General features: G+C 39.9%; 1 protein-coding gene across 1 annotated transcript in view; it reads left to right on the forward strand.

Annotated features, from left to right (window-relative positions):
* Positions 1-4,705: 4,705 nt before the first annotated feature.
* The window catches only part of mgmt (O-6-methylguanine-DNA methyltransferase), a 22,582-nt gene continuing 3,347 nt past the window's right edge, over positions 4,706-23,940 (forward strand). The window contains exons 1-4 of the mRNA XM_037679892.1: positions 4,706-4,774; positions 6,775-6,920; positions 17,533-17,693; positions 23,655-23,794. Of these exons, the coding sequence (XP_037535820.1) occupies positions 6,784-6,920; positions 17,533-17,693; positions 23,655-23,794 (438 nt within the window). The 5' untranslated portion in view covers positions 4,706-4,774; positions 6,775-6,783. The remainder of the gene's footprint in view (positions 4,775-6,774; positions 6,921-17,532; positions 17,694-23,654; positions 23,795-23,940) is intronic.

Genomic DNA, 23,940 nt, shown 5'->3' on the forward strand with positions numbered 1-23,940 from the left:
AAACAATTTCAAATTACTGCTTTATTTCTCTCTCTTATATAATCCACCCACATTATTAAATCTTCCACCTTCTGGGACTTTACTGATACAATAATATTACAGTGCTAAGATGTTTACATTCGAGACTGCCAGCTTTTCTTGTTATAAACATGTATGCCCTTAGGACTTGTGCAGTACGTATGCATACAACTTGGCCTAAATGAGGCACAGGTCATTTTGTTTTTAAGAGGGGTCAAAATTATCACAAGCGAGGGGGGCGAGGCCAGCACCAGAACCTGACTGAGCAGAAAATGGCTCCTAATACTCACAGATGAGATCTATTATATATTAAACATGCTTGTAAATATTCACTAGTCAGACCATTCAAATGGAAAATATGGTTTAGGTCAAAGGTCTATGAAAATGTTGTCTCCAGAGGAAGTCCCCGCAGAATAGAGGCAATGATGATAACGGGGAGAAACACCCATAGGGGACTAGGGAGAACATTAAGAGTTGTTTTACATGTTTGACTGTAGTGCTGCAATGATACCAGGGAGATAAATGATGGGCACTTATTAGACTGGACTGACCTGGAGTTATGTGCCATGTTTAATGGAACGTAACGCCACCATCAATTATACAACCAAGTGGAATTATGATAAATTATTGACATTAAAGTTTTCTTTTTAATTTAAAAAAAAAAGGTCTGTTCAGCATATTATTAGTCAAATAAAAAAAGAAGTGCAACACTTTATAAATATTACATGTGCTTATTGAAGACAATGTTACTTTTTGAAATCTATGAAAGAAAGAAAAAAAACAACACATGACGTGAACATCAGTTTCATTACTGGTTTGTGTCAATGTCAGGATCCCATGGTTTGAAAATTATTTCATCATGTCCAAGTCCAACATTGGGACTAAGGTGTTATCTTCTATTTTTGTCCCACTCAGCCGTATATTTCAGAAGCCAGGAACAATGTAGTCTGACAGACATATTCTTTATGAGGGGCTCGTGGTCTCTCTAATTTGACACAGTTGTCAGAGATAAAGCTCCTTAGAGAGTGTGGCCATGCTCAGGGTAAGAATGGGGATTAAATTAACACCCCCACCTTCACATCCTCTGACCCCAATACCGGAGAATAAAACATACATGGTGACTCACTTCAACACCTAATATTTGCCTTCCAACTTCATCTACAAGTGCAGAGTGATTTTATTACCAAGTGAAACAGTATTACTCATCTCAGCTTTGAAAATTGACCAAGAGCACGGGTCAAGTGAGTTCTTAAATGTACAAGAAAAAAAAAAGTGAATAAAAAATTACTTTTTTCTATGAAGAAACATGGTTGTTTATCAAAAACTGCCTTGCCAATAAAAGCAGTCAGTAGGAGGAAACAGCTCACACAGCGTAACAATACACCCCCCTCTCCTGAGTAGCCTACTATCAAATGACCCAAGCACGTAAAATCAAATCAACACTGGAATGGATCATATCAAATTCTAATGAAAACATAATGTGCTCTTAAAATGTGTGTTGGCTCGGCAGCCAGTCATCCAGAGAATCTTCCCCAGATGACGTGATGAATAGGGAACACCGTTGGAATATGCATCAAAGTCAAGCTCATGATTTATGTAATAGCAGTCACTTGGACACTGATTAGCTGCTCTGTCAAGCGTGTAATACGAGAGGCACAACCCCTGGTTTATCAGTCATTTATCTGAAGTGCGTCCTGATATTATCACTGGATCCTAATGTCATCATTATGCCGCACAGCATGTGCGGGCCAGTGTGTCATGGTGCCGGCGACACTGCCTGTCAGGAGTTCAAGCCTCTTCATTTGCAAAATGCTCAGACATTCGTAGCACTGTGTCAACAGTAAAATAGAGAAGCAACATCATATCAGAAATGGAGGGACGGAAGCACACAGGCACACTAAACAAGTGGATACTTGAGGGTGCAGAGTCTCATCTTTGTGGTTGTGGAGTAGCTCACATGGACGATCGGGCTAATTCTTTGGAGAGGAGTGAAATTACAAAGTTTTAAAAAAAACAAACTAAATAATAGTTTGCCTTTTTTCAAATTCCTGCTTTACAGTTGATTTAGAGAAACAGATATAACATTTCTCTGTTCTGGTTCTACACAGCGACAAACAACAAATGTTCTCGATGTGCAGTGCAAGGCCCACAGAGCCATTTTTACCTGATTAAAATGCACGCTCACACACACCACTGTGTGAGAGGATAGTGGTTATTCGGTCTGTCAGGACGTTCATGCTCTCCAAGAGAATATCTGATATCATAAATGACTTCAACTCCTCCCACGCCAACATGAGAGTGAGACACAGGAAAAGAGTGCAAGATAGACACAGGCAGTGCATGACTGAGCTGTGACAATTTAACCGGACGGACAAAACCGCTTCTAAACAAACTCTCTTATAATGGAAAAAAAAAAGAGATGGGGTTGTTATTCTCACAAACATCTGGTGCTTTACACTAAAAGGAAGCTGTGCAATATATAAGTCTATCAACACGTCAAACAAACAAAAATAGTGGGGGAAACTGAACAGGAAAAGGAGCTCTTTGAGTCTCAAACAAAAGATACCAGCCTGGCTGACGGCACAGATAGGGCACTGCACCTTGGCAATGATACCACTCACAATCAAAGGAACAGCCGTCATCAATGGAGCCATGGTTTTAAAGGATGTATAAAAAAATTAAAAATATGTGTCATTATGGAAAACAATTGGGCTTGAATTTAGTATACCAACTTTATGTCGCTCACATGCACCTCAGGTGATTTGCCTCAAAACATAATGGCTAAAATATTCCATGTTTTTTTTAAATTTATTATTTATTTATATACATTTTTTGCACTATTAAAAAAAAAAAAAAAGAAACTTGGCCAAAACATTAACAAAACCTTGATGCACATGTGGTATTTAATTTTACATGCAATAAAAATGCCTACAAATTGCATCCAATTTAATTAAAATTAGACATTTAAGATTTTTTTAATCAAATGCAAGCAAACAAACATTTGAACGCCATGGGAGTACCACAATCACATATGATAAAAGTCTGTAGTATTTGCATGATTTCAAACAGTATGGCTCCAAAGATCCAGCAGAGGGGGCTGCTTACTGCAATCATATGCTGATTAATTGAGCTTGATTCTCCCCATGCTGAGAACATAAGTTGTCCCACACTGTAGGCTACATGTTGGTATGTGGGTAAAGGTTACAAGGCTTCATTGGAGTCACCTTTTACCAAAGATAGCCCTTCATAATATTTCTGTTAAATGTTAAGGAAACTGATTTTCTGATTATCCCTCATCAAGCCTGTATCAAACTAGGTTATGTTCATTTTTATTAATTGTGCATGTTCCTCTAATTAGCTAATGAGAGACAAAAAGCAGGTTTAGAGAAGAAAAATGCAAATGACTCTTAGAAAATAGCACAAAAAAGTAAATGGCAAGGCTGAGAATCATCCTTCATTGAAATGTCAGAGATAAATGGCTCAAATGTCACATCAATTAAAACGGGGGACAGTTAGTAGTTCATTAAAGAGAGAGCCATATTGCACCGTCGGGTACCGTTGCCAACCCTTACTATCTGGGGCAGACTGGCAGCGGGTCCAGATGGCACGGAAATCCTCACAGATTTCAAAATGGTCTCTGCAGGGGTGGCGTTCTCTCCCCCCACTCCCACCCTCACCGCTGAGATGGGGTGTGGGCCACAGGCCCATGTCGGCCTACACATTCCAAACGAAGGCATGCAGAGAGCTGAAGGCTCCACAGAAATAAAAAAAAAACAACACTGCAGAGGACAGCAGACACTTAAAACAAAGATGACTGATGCAACACACTTTGTCACAATTATTGAAATAAATGCTTCAGGCAACAACATTCTACTTATTTTTCTTTAGACTGCATGGAAATCTAATAAAAAACAGAGTAGTGCCCCATGTGTTGCTCATAATAACATGCTGACTTTATTAGTTGCCAATACATAAGATGTTATTGGTTGCTGCAGTCAAATAGGTGTTAATTTTATCTACAAACATTACGCCTAGCTCCTCACTATCTGTCACTGGAGATACAAAACTGGATCAACGTCTCAGATTCAAGGAGAATGATAACAGTGTTTGAAATTGATGCACAAAATGTGCATTTTTATATTTTCTTCTGTATAAACATCAAGCAAATCAAATACATTAATCGCTATCATTACAAGTTCTTGGCGTATTGAGGAACCGTTGAAGGTGCCCAAATCCCAATTTAAGACGGATTAGAGAAGAGTTCCGTTATGTTTGTCTCTTTCAGGGGGAGGAGCGAAGACTTCCTATTGACCAATCACAGAGCAGGAGCGGACTTTTGTCCATCGTGATTGGACGGCTCGACCACGCTGCCCGAAGAAACAGGAAGAGTCGTTTCGTTTTGCCAAGGGGGAAGAAAATTAGACTGCACCGGTACATGAGAGGTGGAAGAGACTTCACTTGTAAGCCACAAAGCTAAATATTATAGTTAAACGTACTTTATTCAAGCGAATTAAAAACACAGCTCAGAAAGTGCCCTAAAATCTCTGTTATCCGTCACACAAACTTCCTGTTTTTTTTTTTTTTTGTTTGTTTGTTTTTTTCACTGTATTTCCAGGTGCGGGCACGCGCTGTTTCCTTCCGGATACCATCAAATGTCCCGCGTGCTTCAGGCTGAAATTCTGAATTTAAAACAGCACATGTTGCATATTTACACCTGCGCAGTCACGGCGAGCTTTCTACTCAATTAATCACGCAGGTTTGACCAGGAACTAGTCTAATGAGAAACCAGTCAAATGATTGACGAGCGCGAGGACGATGCCAACGACCCCCCCCCCCCCTTCTTTCTTATCAACAACACAAGCTGCTTGTTGTTTGTTATTCCTCACCGTGAAGAGCAGGGTAAACAGCCAAGCAGTCACTAAATGGACTCGTGAACTGCACCGAAAACGACGGAACCAACAGGAGAGAACCTTATTTTTTTTAATCAGCACAGACGATTAGTGGCGGCCATTATTGCCAAACTCCATTATTCTATTTACGAGTTTATTATCAGGCCGCTAAATGACAGTGTGCCCAACGCTTATCCAAAGTGCACTGTACCATTGTTTGGCTCTGAAAATTCTTGCCTTTATTGTCAGTTCAGGCAAACCCCTGATGAATACAGTGAGAGCTGCAAGAGTAGAAACAAGAAAGTTGAAGCAGACGCATTTGTGATCACATACCATGACAGATGTGCTGGTTTGTGAAGGAGCTGGGGAAGGGGGTTAACTTAAAACGACAAAGAAATTAAAAATAAGTAGTATATAATAAATAACGGGAAACTACTTTATTTAGTTTGGGGTTTAATTTCGCCTTTTAGGTTGTTATTATAACAAATATAAATAAAGTTGTTTAACACTATCAAATGTCTTGAAGCTCAAAAAGTAACATCTCCCAGTTGGATTTTGTTGTCTGACTAACGGAGCGTAACTCCCCAAAATTCAGTTTGCTATCCCTCAAGACTGACAATATTAGAAAACAGTCATATTTGAGAGAATAGAATTAGGATTTCCTCCTTTTTTTTCTTTCTAAAATGAATAATAGTAGTCGCTCACCGCAATTAATTTTTTGTTCTTTTTCCCTTTTTAGTTTAGCACATGATTGTAGATTGAATTGCTAAACCACAAGACTGTAAGCAGTAAGTTAATACATGATTGCTTATTAAATTATATTGAGAAATCAGGTGCTTAAATCTTTTTTAACACTGTAAAAAATTATTTAAAATACATTAATGATTGAGAGTTTATTGCAAAGACATCTATATACTATTGTAAATATTTTGGCAAGTAAAGCTTAAATTTATTTGACAATTTGCTCTTTGTCTTATTTTAAAACACCACCGTGGAACACTTTGTCACATACACTTCTTGTTTAGTATTAGTTTAAATTTAAAATGAACTAATTCAGTTGATAAAAAAAATTAAACAGTAGTCAGTTGCGGTTCAACAAAACTATCAGTTATGAAATAAACATAAGGGCAATCGATGTATCTGAATTGAGTTGATTAAAAAAAATATAAAAGGTGAGCTAAATAGTTTTTGCACTATTTACACTTTTCAAATTAAGGTTTTGTGAATTAAAGGTATTCTTGGTTGAAGCTCCTACAGTCAATGTGACCTTTATTTATTATAACCCCCATCCCTCAAAAACTCACATATAACATAGTCAATCATCTCTCGTCCCTCAAAGTAAAAATAAAAAAGGAACTGCTGTCTGGTTATTGCCAGTATCCATCTCAGTCGTCAGAAAAGCTGCACGTTTTTGCTGTTGTTAAGGGCTGGAAACCAGAATCCCATTGGAGTTGCACCCTAAGGAACAAATTTAATGCTAGAAAAACATCCCGGCCATCAACCAAAAATGACGGATTGAAAATAATGTCGAGCTATCTTGGGAATCCCCCACCAGACAAGGGAACAGACTGCATTGTTTTTCTCATTTATGTGATATATAGAACAGAAAGAGGGGAAAAATGGGCGATTTATTGGTTAGATAGGCGTATTCTTTTCCATGCACAAAAGAAATATTTGAGAGTAATGCAGGGATCAAGTCGCATCATGACATTGTTGGGAGGTTAGGTGCTCAGATACGTAAGTTATGCTCTGTTGGTGACCCACTTGGCTTTCAATAGATCACTCAATGCAAATATGAGTGGGAAATTGTAAAAGTTGCCACATGAATATGTCAATAAACCCAGTGTAATTTGTACTTCCTCAGCAGGGCAGCAAGATGAAGAAGCAAAAGGAGAGCCAATGCACTCAGAAGACCATCTCATTGCTGAGCCCCCTGGGGACGATCCAAGTCAGTGGATGTGAGAATGGTGTGCACACCATCCAGATCCTAATGGATGTCGCACCTGCTGAAAGGTACTGTACAACAGCCGGGGCGGGTGACGTGATAAACAAAGGTGTGAAATTTACAGGCAGACAGAATCCACTCCTGTGATGGAGTGCCACCATTCCTCATTGGAAGCAGGGCATTTTTGTAGATCCCACAAGAAATATCCTGGAGAAAGTTGGGCAAATATGAGCAGGCACTAGAAATATGAGGGGCACTAGAATACAGTTGGGCTTGAAATTAGATTTCTGATGGCATGCGGTTGTGATTCCTCCCGCAGTATATTTGAAATTTCAGAAAAATAACTTGTTTATTACCCTCAAGGGAGTTGATTAGAAATGATGTCTGGGAGGTCAGCTAAGGCCACTGGGAGTGTGGACTGTTCTTTCCTGTTTCTTTATGTTTCCTTCAAGTTGTATGCAGTAGTTTCGAGTGTCAACTGACACTCAGAAATGTAATATGTGGTTGCGTTTCGTGACCTGCCCATCCCTCAAAATTGTCAGAATGTAGGCAGTCTTACTGGAGCGACTGAAACTGATTAAAGTCAGCGTTAATAAGTACTTATTCCTCAGTTTGAAAGGTCCAGATCCTGCATCTCCGATTAGTTTTGATTAGATTGAAATTAAATATCCATGTATCGTAGATTCACATTTGATAAACTTGAATGATTTGGGAAATTAAACCATTTCAGATGCATCCGGTTAAGAAGTTCTCCTTTTCCAAATGTACGTTTAAATTCAAATTTATGGAAACCCATTAATGACCTTGTATATTATACCCTCAACATGTGTTTCCTTCTCGACTGTGTGCTCTTTCCGAAAATTCATCAAGCAGTAAAAACATTCCACTTGTCGTTAATGAGTTGAAGTGAGGAAATTAATAATATGGAATTTTGATTATGGAAGATGTCCTGTAACCATGTGCGAGCACCTTTCTCGGTCTCCTCGCGAACAGGGTTTAATTTGTGTGTTCGGGTTCAGTAGGAATATGCAAATGAATTTAATGATTCGCATCACTAGATCATTTCTCAGTTTAATATCATTTGCTACGTCAGCCATAAGTGGAGCTTCGATCATATCGTCTGTATGTTCTCAAGAATTATTAGGAAAATGTTTAGATTTTATCATGACCAGCTGAATATGATGTTATTGTCACATGGCAGGGGAACTAGAGCCACCTTAGATACATCGAGTTCCTCAATGTAAACAGGCATTAAGGGAGGCGAGATGAAGTGACAAAAAACAGGCTTATCTTTGTGACCAGCTTTACATGTAGATCTCACAAAAGCCTGCCTGTAGCAGTAATAGTTCAGATCAGGCATTTCCATTGATTTATTTATGACATACTAAACAAGGCTCTTTCCAGCTTTAAATGTGATGTGGTGCAGGCTTTAGGAAGTCAGCGTGATAAACGATCACTAAGAGCATATTTTGGAAAAAGGGAAATAGATAAACGTTCTTGCATAAAGTCGAGCGAGACCTACAGCAGGCGTTTGCTTTAAAAGCTGTTTGCTTTCCATGTTTTGAGGTGCACAGTTGGTTGGATTTGAGCAGCTGGAACGTAATATATATATTTGTGGCATTGATAGAGAGTTATTGATAAATGCCATTATAACTAAATGCCTTTGAAGTATTGCTTACGCACCATGACCGTCAGCTTTTCTAATAGAAACGTCTCAAGCCCCTTTTGCTTCCTAACTGATCTTAGGAACATTTCCTGAAATCAGCCTCCTCTGCCAGTCTAACGACAGCCCTGAAGGCGCCATCAGATGAACAAATTCATTACATCTCAACAACCCCTGTTGGGGCTTTACGCACCAGCCTCTCTGTTAAACAGTTTTCCCCTCCTTAGTTTTTAGTATGGCCTTAGTGTTCACGGGAAGAAAAAAAAAAAACCGATATGCATTTTGTTTACAGGAGCTTACTGTTATCTGAAATATGAGTCTTGGTGCCTCTTTTACACAGAGCATAGACAAATAATACAGAGGAAATCATGGAACACTTTTTTATTAGGGTGAAAAATGGAAAAAAAAAGGGCTGGACTCCTGCCCCGAGACATTTTGCGAGCATATTATTTTACAATGCTTTGATCAATTTGTCTGTCAAGCTAGCTGAGATGTGGGGGAGCGGGAAAAAAGCAATTTAGCTTGTGAGGTCCTCAATAGAAATGTACTACAGGAGCCGGTATATGACATGTTGCATTAGAACCTGAGTAGCCTTTATTGCCTGATAATGTCGCGAGGCAATGCTGATATCAATCACCCTTTAACAGCCCGTATGATGTGTTTTTATGAAAAGAAAAATAATGTATGAAGCATTTCTTGGGAAAATAATTGATTTAATTCTGGGCTTGGGGAGTTCTACTTTTAACAACATAAAAATATTGTGTTTGAAAATCGGGCACAAAATGTGTTAGAAGATAAAAATTAAGAACAAGCTCTTTGCATAAGCTCCTATAGAAAATTGCAATTAATTTTACACGGATAAACACTCGTTCTCATTTGCATATAGATATAAACAATATATTTGTGCATCTGAATTCCCTGCACACTTGGGTCATGTGATCTTCCTAAAATCCTAAGTGGCTAAAACCAAAATTATCATTATACTTCCCAGGCCATAAATCCCCCCTTTTTTTCCTCCGACACAAAGCCTTATAAATCTGTGTCTGATTTTTCACATTGCACATTGTTTTTAGTTAATGATTTTCATCTGTTTGTTGTTGCTGTGATAGTGGGGAAATGTACCATATGCTCCGGCAAAAGACAAATGATTAGCAAATGAAATTCTGGACAGCTGTCTGACTGAAAGCGTTTGGTTGATAGCATTCTGCTACCATAATTAGCTTAAGCTTTGGGTTAATTAACTTTCTACCTGGATATGCATAATAATAGCATTCTGGAGAAAGCCAAGGAGCTTCCAGTGTATCAGCTGCAAAGGCTTGCTTTTTATTTTGCATTTCTGCGGCATATTTCAATTTCAAGAGGCGATTTAGCTCGGGAGCATCGTCAAATATTGTAGATTTTCCTCCCCGAGCCTGATAATTCTGAAACAATAGAAGTGTATTATGTGGCAGAAATGCCATTTCTGAATGTAATTAAAGCGGATGAAAGCAATCACCAATTTTTAAATGCTTTTGTCTAGCGTGAGGCCTACTTGTAAAAAAAAAATAACCATCAAGAGGAGAAAAGAGGCAAGAGAACCCCCAAGTCCTTATATAAGAGGCCTTTGAGACTGAAGTGAAGTACAACAGTAATTAGTCTTTTGTATGATTTTGCTGGCCATGGTCATGATTAGTTAAGCATATGAGAGGACTGCAGAACTGCACTGCTCTTAAGGAGGAGGGTGTTAAAGTCTATTTATCACCAGTTATCCTCACAGCTTTCCATTATCACCGGCAACACTGGATGGGGCCTGAGAACAGCCTAATTGTTCTGAGGTGGAGTGTTTTTGTGTCAAACCCATCACCCCCAGTCACATTGGCATTCATAAGCAGCCAGACATTTTCCATCTATCCACCCCTAATACCCAAGCTGTCACAACAGCTTTTACACACTACCAATGCTAGTGTGAAATATCTGAGGTGATGCATTTATCGTTTTTCTCACACTCGTGTCTGGTTTGCACTGAATAGCGTGGTATGGTAAATGCATTCCCTGGTTGGAGCCTGTTTACATGATATGCTTACAGACCCGGAACCACAACTACTACTATTTTTTTTGTTTTTGTTTTTACTGTATTTATTTATTTATTTGGGTTTCTCTCTCTGGGTCTGTTATATTTTAGTTGAACTTTTAGAATAATTACAAAATATGCCAGCTATATAGAAATCTAAATATACAGCTGTGTGTTAAATAAACTGCTTACATTTTTAACTAAAATGCTTTATCATACGAACTGTAAACTGCTGAGATATTCAATAGAATCATCAATAAAGCAAGGGAGAGACTTTTAGACGTAGTCCCTTTAGAAATGGTATGAATTATTCATTGTGCGATGATATTCAGATGATTTTTGTTCTATTTTTACGGCGGCCTTAGAATATTGTTTTGCATGTTTTGAAGTGTAGTACTCAGCTGCGTATTCATTAAGGTGCTGCTCCCACTGGCCCTTGGACCCATCTGTGCTCTATGTTTGTGCCTCCGTCTCTCGGGACCGTCCCAATCAGGCTGCATGTGCCATTCCCTGTGTAAACCAACACCTGTGTAACACACTACCTGTAAACCGCCCCACGCAGACGAGACACTGACATTCACTCAGATGAGAATCTGCAAATGTTGTGGTTTCTAAAGCAGCACCTCCAGGGTGAGGCTGGAAGCCAAACGAGAGTTGCCTCTCACTGAAGAGATGCAGCTAAAAGCAGCTCTTGCAGTTTTTTTCTTTTCTTTCCCCTTTCCCTGTTGTCGACCAGGAAGTTTTTCAGACATAAGGCTAGTTTGTTTTAGAACTTGATTGGATTCTATATCTGCAACACGCAGAAGTGTGCAGTGTGCGACACACTAAGGCAATATGCAGAGAGATGATTTTGCTCTGACATCTTGGAGGGGAGTACGAGTCAATTATGCCCAAGTGTTGTTATTGCTTATCTTCCTGTGGCACCAAACAAGGATTTAGTCAAGGATTTAGGGGTGAGGGGGCGGCGGTGGGGATCATGGTAAGCGGTTCACAACAAAACACTCAAAACTCTTGGGAGCGGGCACTGATTTAAAAATAAATTACAGAAGACGAAGCGCTAACACTCAAGGGCCCTCAGCAGTGCTGGCGTACACAGGTGAAGATTAGCCTCCTCCCTAATCAGAGGAACAAGGCAGTAATTTGCTCTGAACACAGACAGTAATTAGGACTTGGTGACACTGGATTCCCATAATGCCTTTGTGCTTGACGTGGTCAAATTTTGACAGCGGCTATCCATGCAGGGTCACTGTCCCTTCAGTCTCTTGGCCCTCTTCAGTCGAGTCTCTAAAAGGTCCCTGCAGTTACGGGGGGATCCCTAATGTACTTTATGCCTCTCTCACTGGCTCCTTACCATCCGGGTAATTGGAATCTCTTACTGTGGCACTTGAGAATAGAGGCTAAAAACGCTATTTGAAACTGCTCAGTAGTCTGTTGTAGATAAACATTGCAGCATTGGTGTGTGGATACACTACATAATGGAGTAAGAGTTAAGGCTCTGGTAATACATGCCTTCACTGACTCCTGTGGCTATCCAGTTGGGAGAAGACCTAATTGTTGTGTGCTTTGTTGCCTACTCTGCAGTATTTCACCACCACCTTTATGTATTGAGTTGAGTGTTGCGGCCTCTTTGGTGGACATTTACTAATAAGAGTTGCTCGATACCTGGAGAGCAGTTTATCTGGCCTAGTTGTTTATATTATTATATCTTTTAACAGCAGAGCACAAAACGTGCCCCCCTCACAACAGAATAGGAAGCATTCCTCATAGCTCACCACTTCAAAAGCTCTCGACTTTAGTGCCACAGTAGCTAGATAGGAATCTGAATGATGTTCAAATGGTTGAACGCGCTGCATTGAGCAAGTGGCTTACAATTGTATCACAGCCTTTTGCTCAGAGAGCATCAGGATCTTGACATTCATAGAGACATGCAGTATTTTTTTCCCCTTTTTAGACAGTCATTTTAGGCTTTTTTCATGCTCTCTTGAGTCTTTGACGTCTGTGAGTTAAGTATCTGCAGCCATAAGGCTGAGGAAAATATTGAACGGCTCTTGGCCTTTTTCTATTTCATCCTCTGACCCGCCATGTTACCCATGATTGGTGAAGGAGAACTCTGGCAGGCTGTGTCAAAAGTGACAGCCGATCGAGTCGGGATGAGCGCCATCACGCTTCACAGAACGGAGGCTTGAGTTCTGAGTTTTCCTCCTTTTTGTGCAATATACCATTACACCCTTCGCCAGATTCCTTTCAATTAAATCCTGTGGTTAACCTGTTCCATTCTTACATCTATAGCTGATAGAAAAAAAAGTTTTACACAAGTCCTGTGCAAGTGAAGAGATATCACATGTGCCAAAGGAAACAAGTCAAGTTGAATTAGAAATATTTTTATTTATTTATTTATTTTTACCTTTGTCTCATTTGATTGTTTCTTCCAGGATGAATGAAATAACCTCCAACATATTCTATAAATGCTCAATTCATTCTTCATATTAGAGTTGGAGAATAGGTGGAACTCCAAATGACTCCTACTTTACGCAACAATGATTTATGGTAATTGGAAATTGATTGTGACAGGAGCACAGTATTAGAAATTTTCTCAAATCACTATCTTGTATCAGGGGAAATATTCTTTTTAGTGCAGCAGATCCTTGGCTAGTTTCAGAATTAGTTTCTTATTTCCTTACCTGTGATTGAATAGAAAATGGCTGAAGGACAGTGTGATTTATGCAGTCAAAAGATAATGAAAGAGCAATTCTACTTTAACCTGGTTTGAATTGTTTATTTAAACTTAAACTTATTGAAGCATTTTTTATTATCACTACTCATGATGGTCATATAGGAGATGACAGACATTTTAAGATAATATTGGTTCTTTTTTTTCCCTTAGGGTAATTATTCTAACACTTATTGCACATTTTTAATATATAAGCAACACAGGTGTGTCAGTCTGAAGTTTTTAAAGAGTTTTTAAAGAGGGATGAGGTTCCACTGATATGTTGCAGAAGCTACATCTCCACAACAGCCCCATGCTCTTTTAAAACAATCCCTCCTTGCACCTAGAGGTGACACACTTCAACTCTGCTGTTGTTCCCCTTTCACTTATTTATTTATATTTGCTGTTGTTTACCAGCCATAACATGTACTGCATTGCATTAACTTTTACGACTGTCAAAGTTGTATCGCTCAGACACCTTTTAAAGCAAACGCATCTGCCAGCAACAGCAGAGGGAGAGGGAAATTAGCCACGGTGACAAGTCTGAAGTGCGAGCAGGAGGTCAAAGGTGCCAAATCTTAAGCAAAGGTGCGCTAGCCTTTGTCCGGTAGATTGTAAGGGCCTGCGGGTCCAACAGGAACATTTCCACACACAATATCCCCAAGCTGTCAGTGTGCAGCGTCTGGAACATCCTCTCAGAGAGAAAGAGGAGATGTGGAGGGGTAGAGGAGGTTATGGTGGTGGGAGGATGCGAGTTGGAGGTGAGAAGGGGGAGAGAGGGAAGGAACAGTGGCCTGGAGATCCTTGCTGAGAGAAAGAGGGGCGGTGTGGGTGAGGAGGGGTTGTGGGGAGGCATAAGAGCTGGTGTGGGAGGACGGAGAAATAGAGAGGGGGAAATGAGGAGGGAAAGCTGGGGGAGGAAGGGGGAGGGAGGGATAGAAAGGAGAGACAATGACAAGTAGGGGCTGGCTGGGCACTCACCCATGCCGACAGAGATTGCCATGAGCCATGGCCATTGTTTGAGCGGGTCTCAGCGCAGAGCCCGCTGGTGGGTTTCAGAGTTTTCACCGCTCGACTATAAACTGCCGTGTGGTTTATTTACAAACGAGAATATTTACACCTTTTACTGTATTTACACCCGCTGTTAAACGGCACCCGAGAGATTTTCATCACACAGCCACAAACTAGCAGCAGGCCGAGCGGGTTCTCTGAAAACTGACCTGCTCAGTCATAACACTCCAGTAAACCTCAGCTTCACGTGTCCAATATAAAACGCTGCTCAAACTGTGACCTGCACAAGTGTAAAAAACACTTCAGGGCCATGTTGTTACGGCAGGCAGGAGAGAGACAGTCTGTGTGTTTAACAAAGTAAATGTCTATTATTAATACCATACAGGATAAGCCAATTTTGAAAAAGGGGCACTTAAATGGTTTGTATTATTTATTTATAAGTCCTGTACACCAGTTAATGGAATTGGCAGCCTGCTTTAGAATCCGCAACACAGCTTGAGGTCCACTTTGGAGTAATGCACATGTTAAGAGAGGACCTTCCCAGTAGGGTCTTTAAGTGTCAAATATGGGTCAGCCTGCTTGCGTTGACCTGGGGGGTGGTCAGCAGCAGAGAGAAACTCAGCTGTTAAGTGATGCCAACTCAACCATCGACAAATTCCTCCAAGTATCTACTTCTAAGATGCACATCCAAGCGCAGTGCTTTGCTGGCCAGCACGACTATGCCTGAGAAAATAAGATCCGTTTATTCTTGTCTTGAACTCTAAACCCAAACAGAGTTGGAACTCTTGATGAAGCTGCGCTCATAACTTTTTCTAACTACTTCTGGAAACTCTTTTTGTTGGTTTTCAGAAATTGTCTTTTCGTCTTAACGAAATATAAGCACTTCCGCTTCTACACTCAAAGTTTTTCTTTCATGTTTTGTCTTTTTACACTTCATAGACACCTACTTTAAGTATACTGTAGAAATTATCTGGATTCTGTTCTTATATTTCTGTGAATGTTTATGAAGCATTCACACTATTGTGATCCATTTTACTTCCGTATATTTATCAGCATCTTTCTCATTCCGTAAGTTTTGTGCTATTTCAACAAATCATATATCAAAACGTTCAGCTCGTTCAGGAGAAGGGTGCTATCTATGACTTTTGGTATCGGTGCAACTTTAGCTTTTTGAAATGTAGGCCTGTCGCGATAAACAATAAATCAATTAGTCGCATGATAAATGAAAATTATCGACCTCATTTTCATTTATCGGCTTTATCATTTCTTCGTGTCTCTCTCTTTCTACTGAAGACACTGGATGACATAGCTTGACTCCGGTGCTCTTCACTGACCCCTCCCTTTCTTTTTTTCTCTTTAAAATCCATTGTAACCGTCCAAAATCACGTTTTTGTATCGTTAAAAGCTGCTACGCTACAAGCTAAGCTAACAGGCCGACCACGGGGACCAAACCTCTGTTTTTTTCAAAGCTCCAAAATTCATGGTTGAAACCCGTACCTTCGAGTAAAAAGTTGTTTTTCTCTGTAAAAAAGAAGCAGAGAACTTGTTTACAAATTTTATTATTAAAAGCTTTGTGTGAAAAATGCTATGCTTAAAGAGCTCAAACCACACCGAGCATCCACCATTTTGAGAACCAGACAGAAAAGGAAGGAGAGACAGCCCATGTCGGGGGTCTCCCTCCCATTTTTCTTAAAGAGACAGCTGCTCGCTCCCTCACTATCCATCCTTTGGTTCAAACTGTCTTATACTGCCATCCGGTGGTCAAAAAACATACTACATTCAAAATAAAATTTACCAACATTTCTTCTTAAATTTGACAATAATTACTAATTATTGTCAAATTTCAAACAATCGCCCAGCAAAATATGTTATCGTGACAGGCCTATTGAAATATTTAGCCTTTTCTGCTGCTTTTTTCCCTCAAAAGAAATTAATTGAGCTCATTTTACATCCTTCGTATCTTTAGATCTGTTTACAAACTTTTACTGCTCCTTTCACATTTTGTTCTGGATTAGCTTCTTTCAGCTTCCTTGTGCAAATTGAAATTTTTTCCAGCTACTTTTAGCTAACTTCAGCTGTTTTATTGGCTGTTTTGTGCGCCTTTCAGATTCTTTCTCCTAGCTATTTTTTTAGTTCTTCTAACTTCTTTCTGCTAATTTCAGTCAGTTATGCTTCTTTTAGCTTATTTCTGCAAGTTTCAACTGTTTCTGCTATTTCAGCTACTATTTAGCTGTTTTATGCTAATTTTAGCTTTTGTAGCTAATTTCACATTCACTCAACTTTTTTCATCCTAATTCAGCAAAAATGTGCTCTCCACTTCCTTCTTGTAATTTCAGTTTCTTTCTGTTTTTTTTTCCTACTTTTCAACTGATTTTATTCTAATTTCAGCTTTTTCCAGATAATTTCCACTGTTTTTTGCTAATTTCTGCTTCTTTGTTTGGGAAAACATGTTATTTCTGCTTTCTTCTGCTAATTTAAACTTGTTCTACCTTTTCAGCTATTTTTAGCATTGTCTTTGCTAATTTCCCGTTTTCAAATAAATTCAAGTTTTCCGTGGTAATCTGCTACGTTTAGTCTAACTAACTTCTCTCTGCTAATTTCATCTTGTTTTGGTCCTTTCAGCTTTTTTCTGCTAATTTCTGCTTTTTCTGCTATTTCAGCTTCTATTTAGCTGTTTTGTGCTAAATGTCGCTTTTTCAGCTAATTTCATTTCGGCTCTTTCCACTTCCTTCTGGTAGTTTAAGCGTCTCTGTATTTTCAGCTACTTTTCAGCTATTTTTTGCTCATTTCATTTTTTAAAGCTAATTTCCTCATTTTTGTGCTCATTTCTGCTTATTAAACCTAATTGAGCAAGTATGTGTTTTTATGCTTTCCTCTGCTAACTTAGGTTTGTTCTTCCAGCTACATTTCAGCATGTTTTAGCTAATTTCAGCTGTTTATCAGCAAGCTCTTCAGCGACAAGTATTCACTTTGCATTTTCACAGGAAATGCAATTTCTCTAGTTTCTTTTAGTTTTCACTTTTCTCATACATGCAAAGCACACCTCGATATGCGTAACTTTAGATTTTAAACACGTCTGGATTAACAGCTTAAGTTTTATTCAGCAAATGATGCCATCTTGCATCTGTGTCACATGTTATTGTACTCTTGTGACACTTTTTAAGGCTGTTCAACCAAGAATTGGGTATTATGATTGCTCCTCTGATCCCCATCTTGCCTCCCCATCCCGCCTTACATCCCTCACAGGAGCAGCGAGGCCCCCCTGAGCTGTGTGGTCAACGACAGCCCGGCAGAAACGAGCCCCGAGATGCAGCGCTGCGTTGAATGGCTCCAGGCGTACTTCAGTGAGCCGCAGACCGCTGGGAGTCTCCCGCTCCCTGCCTTTCACCACCCCGCCCTGCAAGGAGGTCTGTCATGGATAAATATTTGCAGAGCCATGACTGGGATCAGGCTTTCACTCTTGTCAATTACATCACTTACACTCACTGGCTCACTGTGTTATAATGAAGTATTTTATGGCTGAGAGGGAGAATGGAGGAAAAGTGGGTGGTGTGTGAGCGGCGGAGAGAGAACAGAACACAGAGCTGTAACTTGGTTCAGTAATCTGTGGCAGCTCTTACCACGCGTGTTAGTCTTGGCAAGCTTTTTCATGATTCTTGGCACATTCTTTGAAACTGATCGAATTCCACTTTTGACATTTTCAGACAGGAAGCTTTCTTTTATTTTCTTTTTCTTGATTTTTTTTTCTTTAAATGAGAACATGTGAAAGGTGGCACAGTTTGAATGAGCATATTGTTGGCGTGATCAGTCACCTTGGGTGTGTAAAAGAAAAGCACCCCAACATTGGTCAATTAACGATCCTTCGACTGGTTGCGTTTGCAGCTTTAATGATTGAGGATACTGGAAAAAAATATAATTATCTGTATTTTTTGTGTGGGTGGGGGGTTGGAGGACACTACAGTAACCTTATAATGTAATTATATCTGGGTGTCCAAATACTTCTTTAAAACGTCTTCATTTAATCCAAAATGCTGCTGCCAGAGTCTTAACTGGAGTTAGTAGGAGGGATCATCTCTCTCCAGTTTTAGTTTCTCTCCATTGGCTCCCTGTCAAATCCTGAATTGAATTCAAAATCTTAACTTCTAACCTACAAAGCTCTCAACAACCTAGCTCCATCTTATATTACAGATCTTGTTGTTCCATATTTTCCTAACAGAGCACTTCGCTCTTAGCCTGCAGGTTTACTTGTGGTTCCTAGAGTTTCCAAAAACAGAATGGGAGGCAGATCTTTCAGTTATCAGGCTCCTCTCTTGTGGAACCAACTTCCAGTTTCTGTCCATGAGGCTGACACATTGTCCAGTTTTAAGACTGGGCTTAAGACTTTCCTTTTTGCTAAATCCTATAGTTAGGGTTGGCTTTGGTTTCCTGAGCTATCCCTTAGTTATGCTGCTTTAGGCTTAGACTGCTGGAGGACAAACTGACCAGTTTTTTTTTCACTATGCTTTTTTTACTTACTCTGCTCAACCTCTTTTGTATTTGTAATTATTTTTTCTATCCTTAAAATGTGTTTTTGTCTGTCAGGTTCACCTGCACCTACTGTATACCTGGACCTACCATTCTGTGTTCATCTGTCTCTCCTTCCTGTTCTCTCAAACCAGCCGGTCAAAGCAGATGGCCGCTTGTCCTGAGCCTGGTTCTGCTGGAGGTTTCTTCCATTTAAAAGGGAGTTTTTCCTTTCCACTGTTGCCACTGTGCTTGCTCAGGATGGGAGATTCAACTTGTCTGCTGGCTTCCTTAGATAGAGAACTTTACTAATTGGCTTTTCTATGTATGTGAATGTTCCTGTAAAGTGCCTTGAGACAACTTTGTTGTGATATGGCGCTATATAAATAAACTGAATTGAATTGAATTAATTTTTGTGAAATCATGGTTGTAAATTTGTGCCATTTTTGAAACTATTACTGAAAATCTTATGTCGCTTTGCATTTTAACTTAAATATTTTCAGATGAGCTCATTTACCCCCACAAACACATACACAGGAAAGGGGGGAAAAACTCTAATATATGCATTTATCAATTGTGCCTCCCTTCCCCTGCAATCAGGCCTTAGTTGCTCTCTAATTTCATGCAGATCTGCAGTGCTTGAGTGATGGCATTTTCAATGAGCAGGTGCTCCGTCGAGACTTTGTATACAGCTAAGAGTCCCACGCTCCCGCAAAGGCAATGCAGAAATACATCAGGACCAATTACGATATCAACTTTCAGTGTGATTCCCTTCGCCACCAAGTGCTTGTGTACCAGCCCCAGGCTCTTTCAAATCGCATCTCATCTGAAGTCTTTGGGGTTTTAATTAAATTTCAGGATAGATGGAATTCTTCATTAGTACCTGATCTGAATAGGTGATTGTGCTGTGTTCCACCTCTTTCCCTCGCCTGTTGTTTTGGGGCTCTGTAAATACAGGATTTAGGCTTGGATTGCTCTCAGTAGTCAGAACCATAGGCCGAGGCAGTAAAAAAAAAAGTTAAATGTGAGCATCAGGAGTATTTGTCTTTTGAGGAAGGAAAATAAAAAGCTTTCCTTTTTTTTTTTTTTTACATGTTGATCTACAGATAATAATAATTAGATTTAGCCTTTTTTGCTGTACATATTTCCCCCTGATCGAGTCACGCTGCCGCTGCCAGTCTAGAAAGGGGGAGAAGAAAAAAAAACAAGTTTAATCAGGTCATTACAATCTGTGACAACCAACTTTTGTTTGCTCAGTTATCTTTGGGGAGAACCTGAATGCGACAGCGCTCTCGCAGCGCTTGTCATGTAATATTGAGTTGTGACCTTCACTTGAAGTGTTGCCATGTTTATTTACACATTTCTGACAAAACAAGCCACTTTTCATATTAGCTGTCATGACATACCTGAGAAACAGAGGTGACATGAAAGGAGAGTCGAGGCGCGGCTTTCTATAGTGTCTGACTGTCATGCGCAACATCACACACGAGTTTGGTCAACAGGGGTAAAGGAATGGTAAGAGCATGCGTGTGTTATGCTCGGTTAGCTTAAGTGTGTGTGTGCGTGCACTTACATTCGCTCCCCCCCAAAAACACAGACGCCAACGTGAGTTCTTAAAACGATGCATATTCTTATCTCATTAATTATACATCCATATGTAACAGACGAGAGGATCTTAGTCTCGGTAAGCGGCACGGGAAATGTGCAGGGAGGGGGCCAGGCAAAGGGGGGAAGGGCACTCTTCAAAGCCCAAATGACTGTGTTCCTGCAGGAGCCTGAACCTCCCCCTGTGCACAGTGCAGGGTGAGATGAGACACTCACCAGGACTCGCCCCTGTGATGTGGAGAGGAATTAGGGAAATGAACGTTTTCAGAATATCGAATAATCAGAGAATCATCAGCACCCCGTCAGCCTTCAAAAGTATGGATCCCTCAAGACTCAAGAGACACTTTGACTGGGAGTCAAAGTCTTCCCTCCCATTAGACACAAAGGATAATGAGGTAGCTGCATTTCCACTATTGTCTTTTTTACCCTCACAACCATGTAAGAGGTGACTGTCAGCTGGAGGTCGTCTCTTCAAATCTTTCATCAGCACTGCTGATGGAAATCAGTTTATCATTTTCTTTTTTTCTCCTTCTTGGAGATTGCTTTCATATACAAAATTATGAGCAAATCAATCATATATGTCAATAGCCTCATAATCGCTAGATGCATTCGATTTTTCTCCAGCTAAATCTATCACTGCTTCTGCTGCAGCCCCATCACCTGGCCTCATGGTAGGTAATGACCTGTGACATAATTATGGGACGTCTGTAAACATGTAAGTGGTTTCCCTCAAGTTTTATTTAAACAATTGACATCACTGCACCCCCGATCTAAAGAGGGTCCTGACCCCAGACACACCGTATTAGGCTCTTTATGAAGTATGGGGCTGGGGGACTGCTCTCCAAATCATTCCTGGTCACCTTGAGTGACCTGCATGAAGTCTCTGTCACAAACACTGATGAGGGCAAAGTTCTTTAACCTCTGTATGTGCAGTTAAAAGCACCAACACTTGTTTTTTTTTTGTTTTTTTTATCCACAACTGCTGGAGATGTGAAGTGTTTAAAGGAGGCAGGATTTGGGAAAAACAAGTTTAAAGAGCATCATAGCTTGTTGTACAGTTAGGCCTGTCACGATAACAAATTTTCCTGGGCAATTAATTGCCTTGCGATAAACGATAATATTGTTTGAAATTTGACAATAATTAATAATTATTGTCAAATTTAAGAAGAAATGTTTGTTAATTTCATTTTGGATGTAGTATCTTTTTTGACCACCAGATGGCAGTATAAGACAATTTGAACCGAAGGATGGATAGTGAGGGAGTGAGCAGCATGTCTCTTTAAGACAACTGGGATTCTTCCAGTTCTCAAAATGGCGGACGCTCGGTGCGGTTTGAGCTCTTTAGCATAGCATTTTTCACACAAAGCTTTTAATAAAAAAACAGTAAACAAGTTCTCAGCTTCTTTTTGCAGAGAAAAACAACTTTTTACTCAAAGGCACGGGGTTCAACTGTGAATTTTGGAGTTTCGATAAGACTGAGGTTTTTTCCTGAGTTTAGCCTTTTAGCTTAGCTCGTAGCTTAGCTTCTCAGCTTAGCTGCTTTTAACGATCCAAAAACGCGATTTTGGACAATTAAAACAGATTTTAAAGAGAAAAGAGAAAGGGGGGGATCATTGAAGAGCATCGGAGTTGAGCCTTTTGCCATCCAATGTCTTCAGAGAGACAAAGAAACGATAAAGCCAATAAATGAAAATGAGGTTGATAATTATCAGTTATCATGCGATTAATTGATTAATTGTTTATCGTGACAGGCCTATGCACAGTGTGCCGCCGTGACGCCAACTTTGGTTGTTTGCCAATAATGTTCGCTTCAACAGGGATTTGTCATCACCTTAGTCTGAGTGGCTGACGTCCGCCCATCAGTAAAGCGGTATCAATATGTACCGCACACATCATGAGGCCAAATCCAAGCTTTAGGAGGGAGAGCGGCGCATAAAAGAAATGTTCGTGGTGTATCTTATCTCCTCGTAACATTAAGGCTGTCTGTGTAAGAGCCCGTCAGCTCGTTGACAGCGTGATTATTACCTGAAAAATTATTAAACAGTACCTACGGGCCTTGTTCAAGACAAAGAACTCACATGGGTGTGCATCAATCAAATGTATCCCCTTTAGGTTTTACACTTATTCCCCCCAGTTTAGGCAAATTGCCTTGTTCGCGTGGCTTTGTGTAGCAGAGAGTGACTATAAGGTAGCAAGGGAGCCTGGGGAGCAAAGGATGTTCACTCTGTAGAAGAGAGACAGGGGTGTGACATGTTTTCACACAATGCCAATTTAGAGGGATTTCACATAGATCAGTTGTCATGTGCTCTCTTAGACCATATAAATGAGAGAGAATGGGAGATCACTAATTGAATTTTCATGACTGAGTACATGTATAAACTAGAAGAATTTCACCCAGTTTTGATAACAAGACATTGTTCCTCATCTTGTCCTCTTTTTTTAATATAAAAAACAGTTTTTCACTTGCACACAAGCTCAGTGCATCGGTGTCTTAAGGTTTCGCTTTAAATACTTTTTTCTTTAGCAGTCAGACAAACATGCCTTTCAGTCACTGTCTGGTAATCCAAGAAAAAAAAAACGATAATGCTACTGCTAAAGTGCTAATGAAATCAAAGCCGTTAATGTGGTCGGCTAAGCTGCGGATGATTTGAAGAATTCTGCCATTTAAGTGAAGATGATATAATGAATCTACTCTGAATAGAAAGCAATTAAAAGGACAAATTGGTCTGATTAACCTCAAAGTCATCCCACTGCCACAAATGGTTTGCAACATTCAAATTATTATTATTAAAAATCTGGAGCAGATTTGCAGTCGTTTTGGCCTCTCTTAATCCTTTTAAATGAAGGAGCGAACTTTTTTAATTTTAGCTGTGACCTTTCCAAAGCATAACCTAGATTTTTCTGCCACAGGAATAATTTTCTCACATCAGCTTGTGTAGCATGTTAATACTGGATCTAAGGTCAAAGTGGGGGGACTTCTATGTATTTAGTCTTTTTTTTTAATGAGTGTTGTGAAGAAAAGGAAGAGGGAGAGAAACGAATGGACATGTTGGCATATATACGCTGGGTTGATGTTGTAAAAACCATCGTACACTTTTTGTTTTCCGAACTTTTGATTCATTTAAAAGAACACGATGCATGTTCAAAGCGTGCTCATGTCACCAGGCTCTCAGTCAGCCGTCTTAGTTTGAGAGATAAATCTTTTTTTCTGTGTTCTCTGTCTGTCGCCCTTCCTCTCTGTCCTCTGCTGCGTGGCGAAGATGCGTTCACCAGCCGCGTGCTCCACATACTTCTGAAGAATGTGAAGTTTGGAGAGACGGTCTCGTATAAACGCCTCGCTGAGATGGCGGGAAACCCCAAAGCGGTGCGGGCAGTGGGAGGGGCTATGAGGAAGAACCCGGTGAGTGTGGCTGACATTGATTGACAAGGCAGACTTCTGTCTTTACTGGCTTGATTTTACTCTTTTATTTATTTATTTATTGCAGGAAAACAGGAGTTTTGTGTGTGTGTGTGTGTGTGTGTGTGTGTGTGTGTGTGTGTGTGTGT

The sequence above is a fragment of the Nematolebias whitei genome, chromosome 1, assembly GCF_014905685.2.
Source record: "Nematolebias whitei isolate Nwh7 chromosome 1, NemWhi1, whole genome shotgun sequence".
Classification (NCBI taxonomy): domain Eukaryota; kingdom Metazoa; phylum Chordata; class Actinopteri; order Cyprinodontiformes; family Rivulidae; genus Nematolebias; species Nematolebias whitei.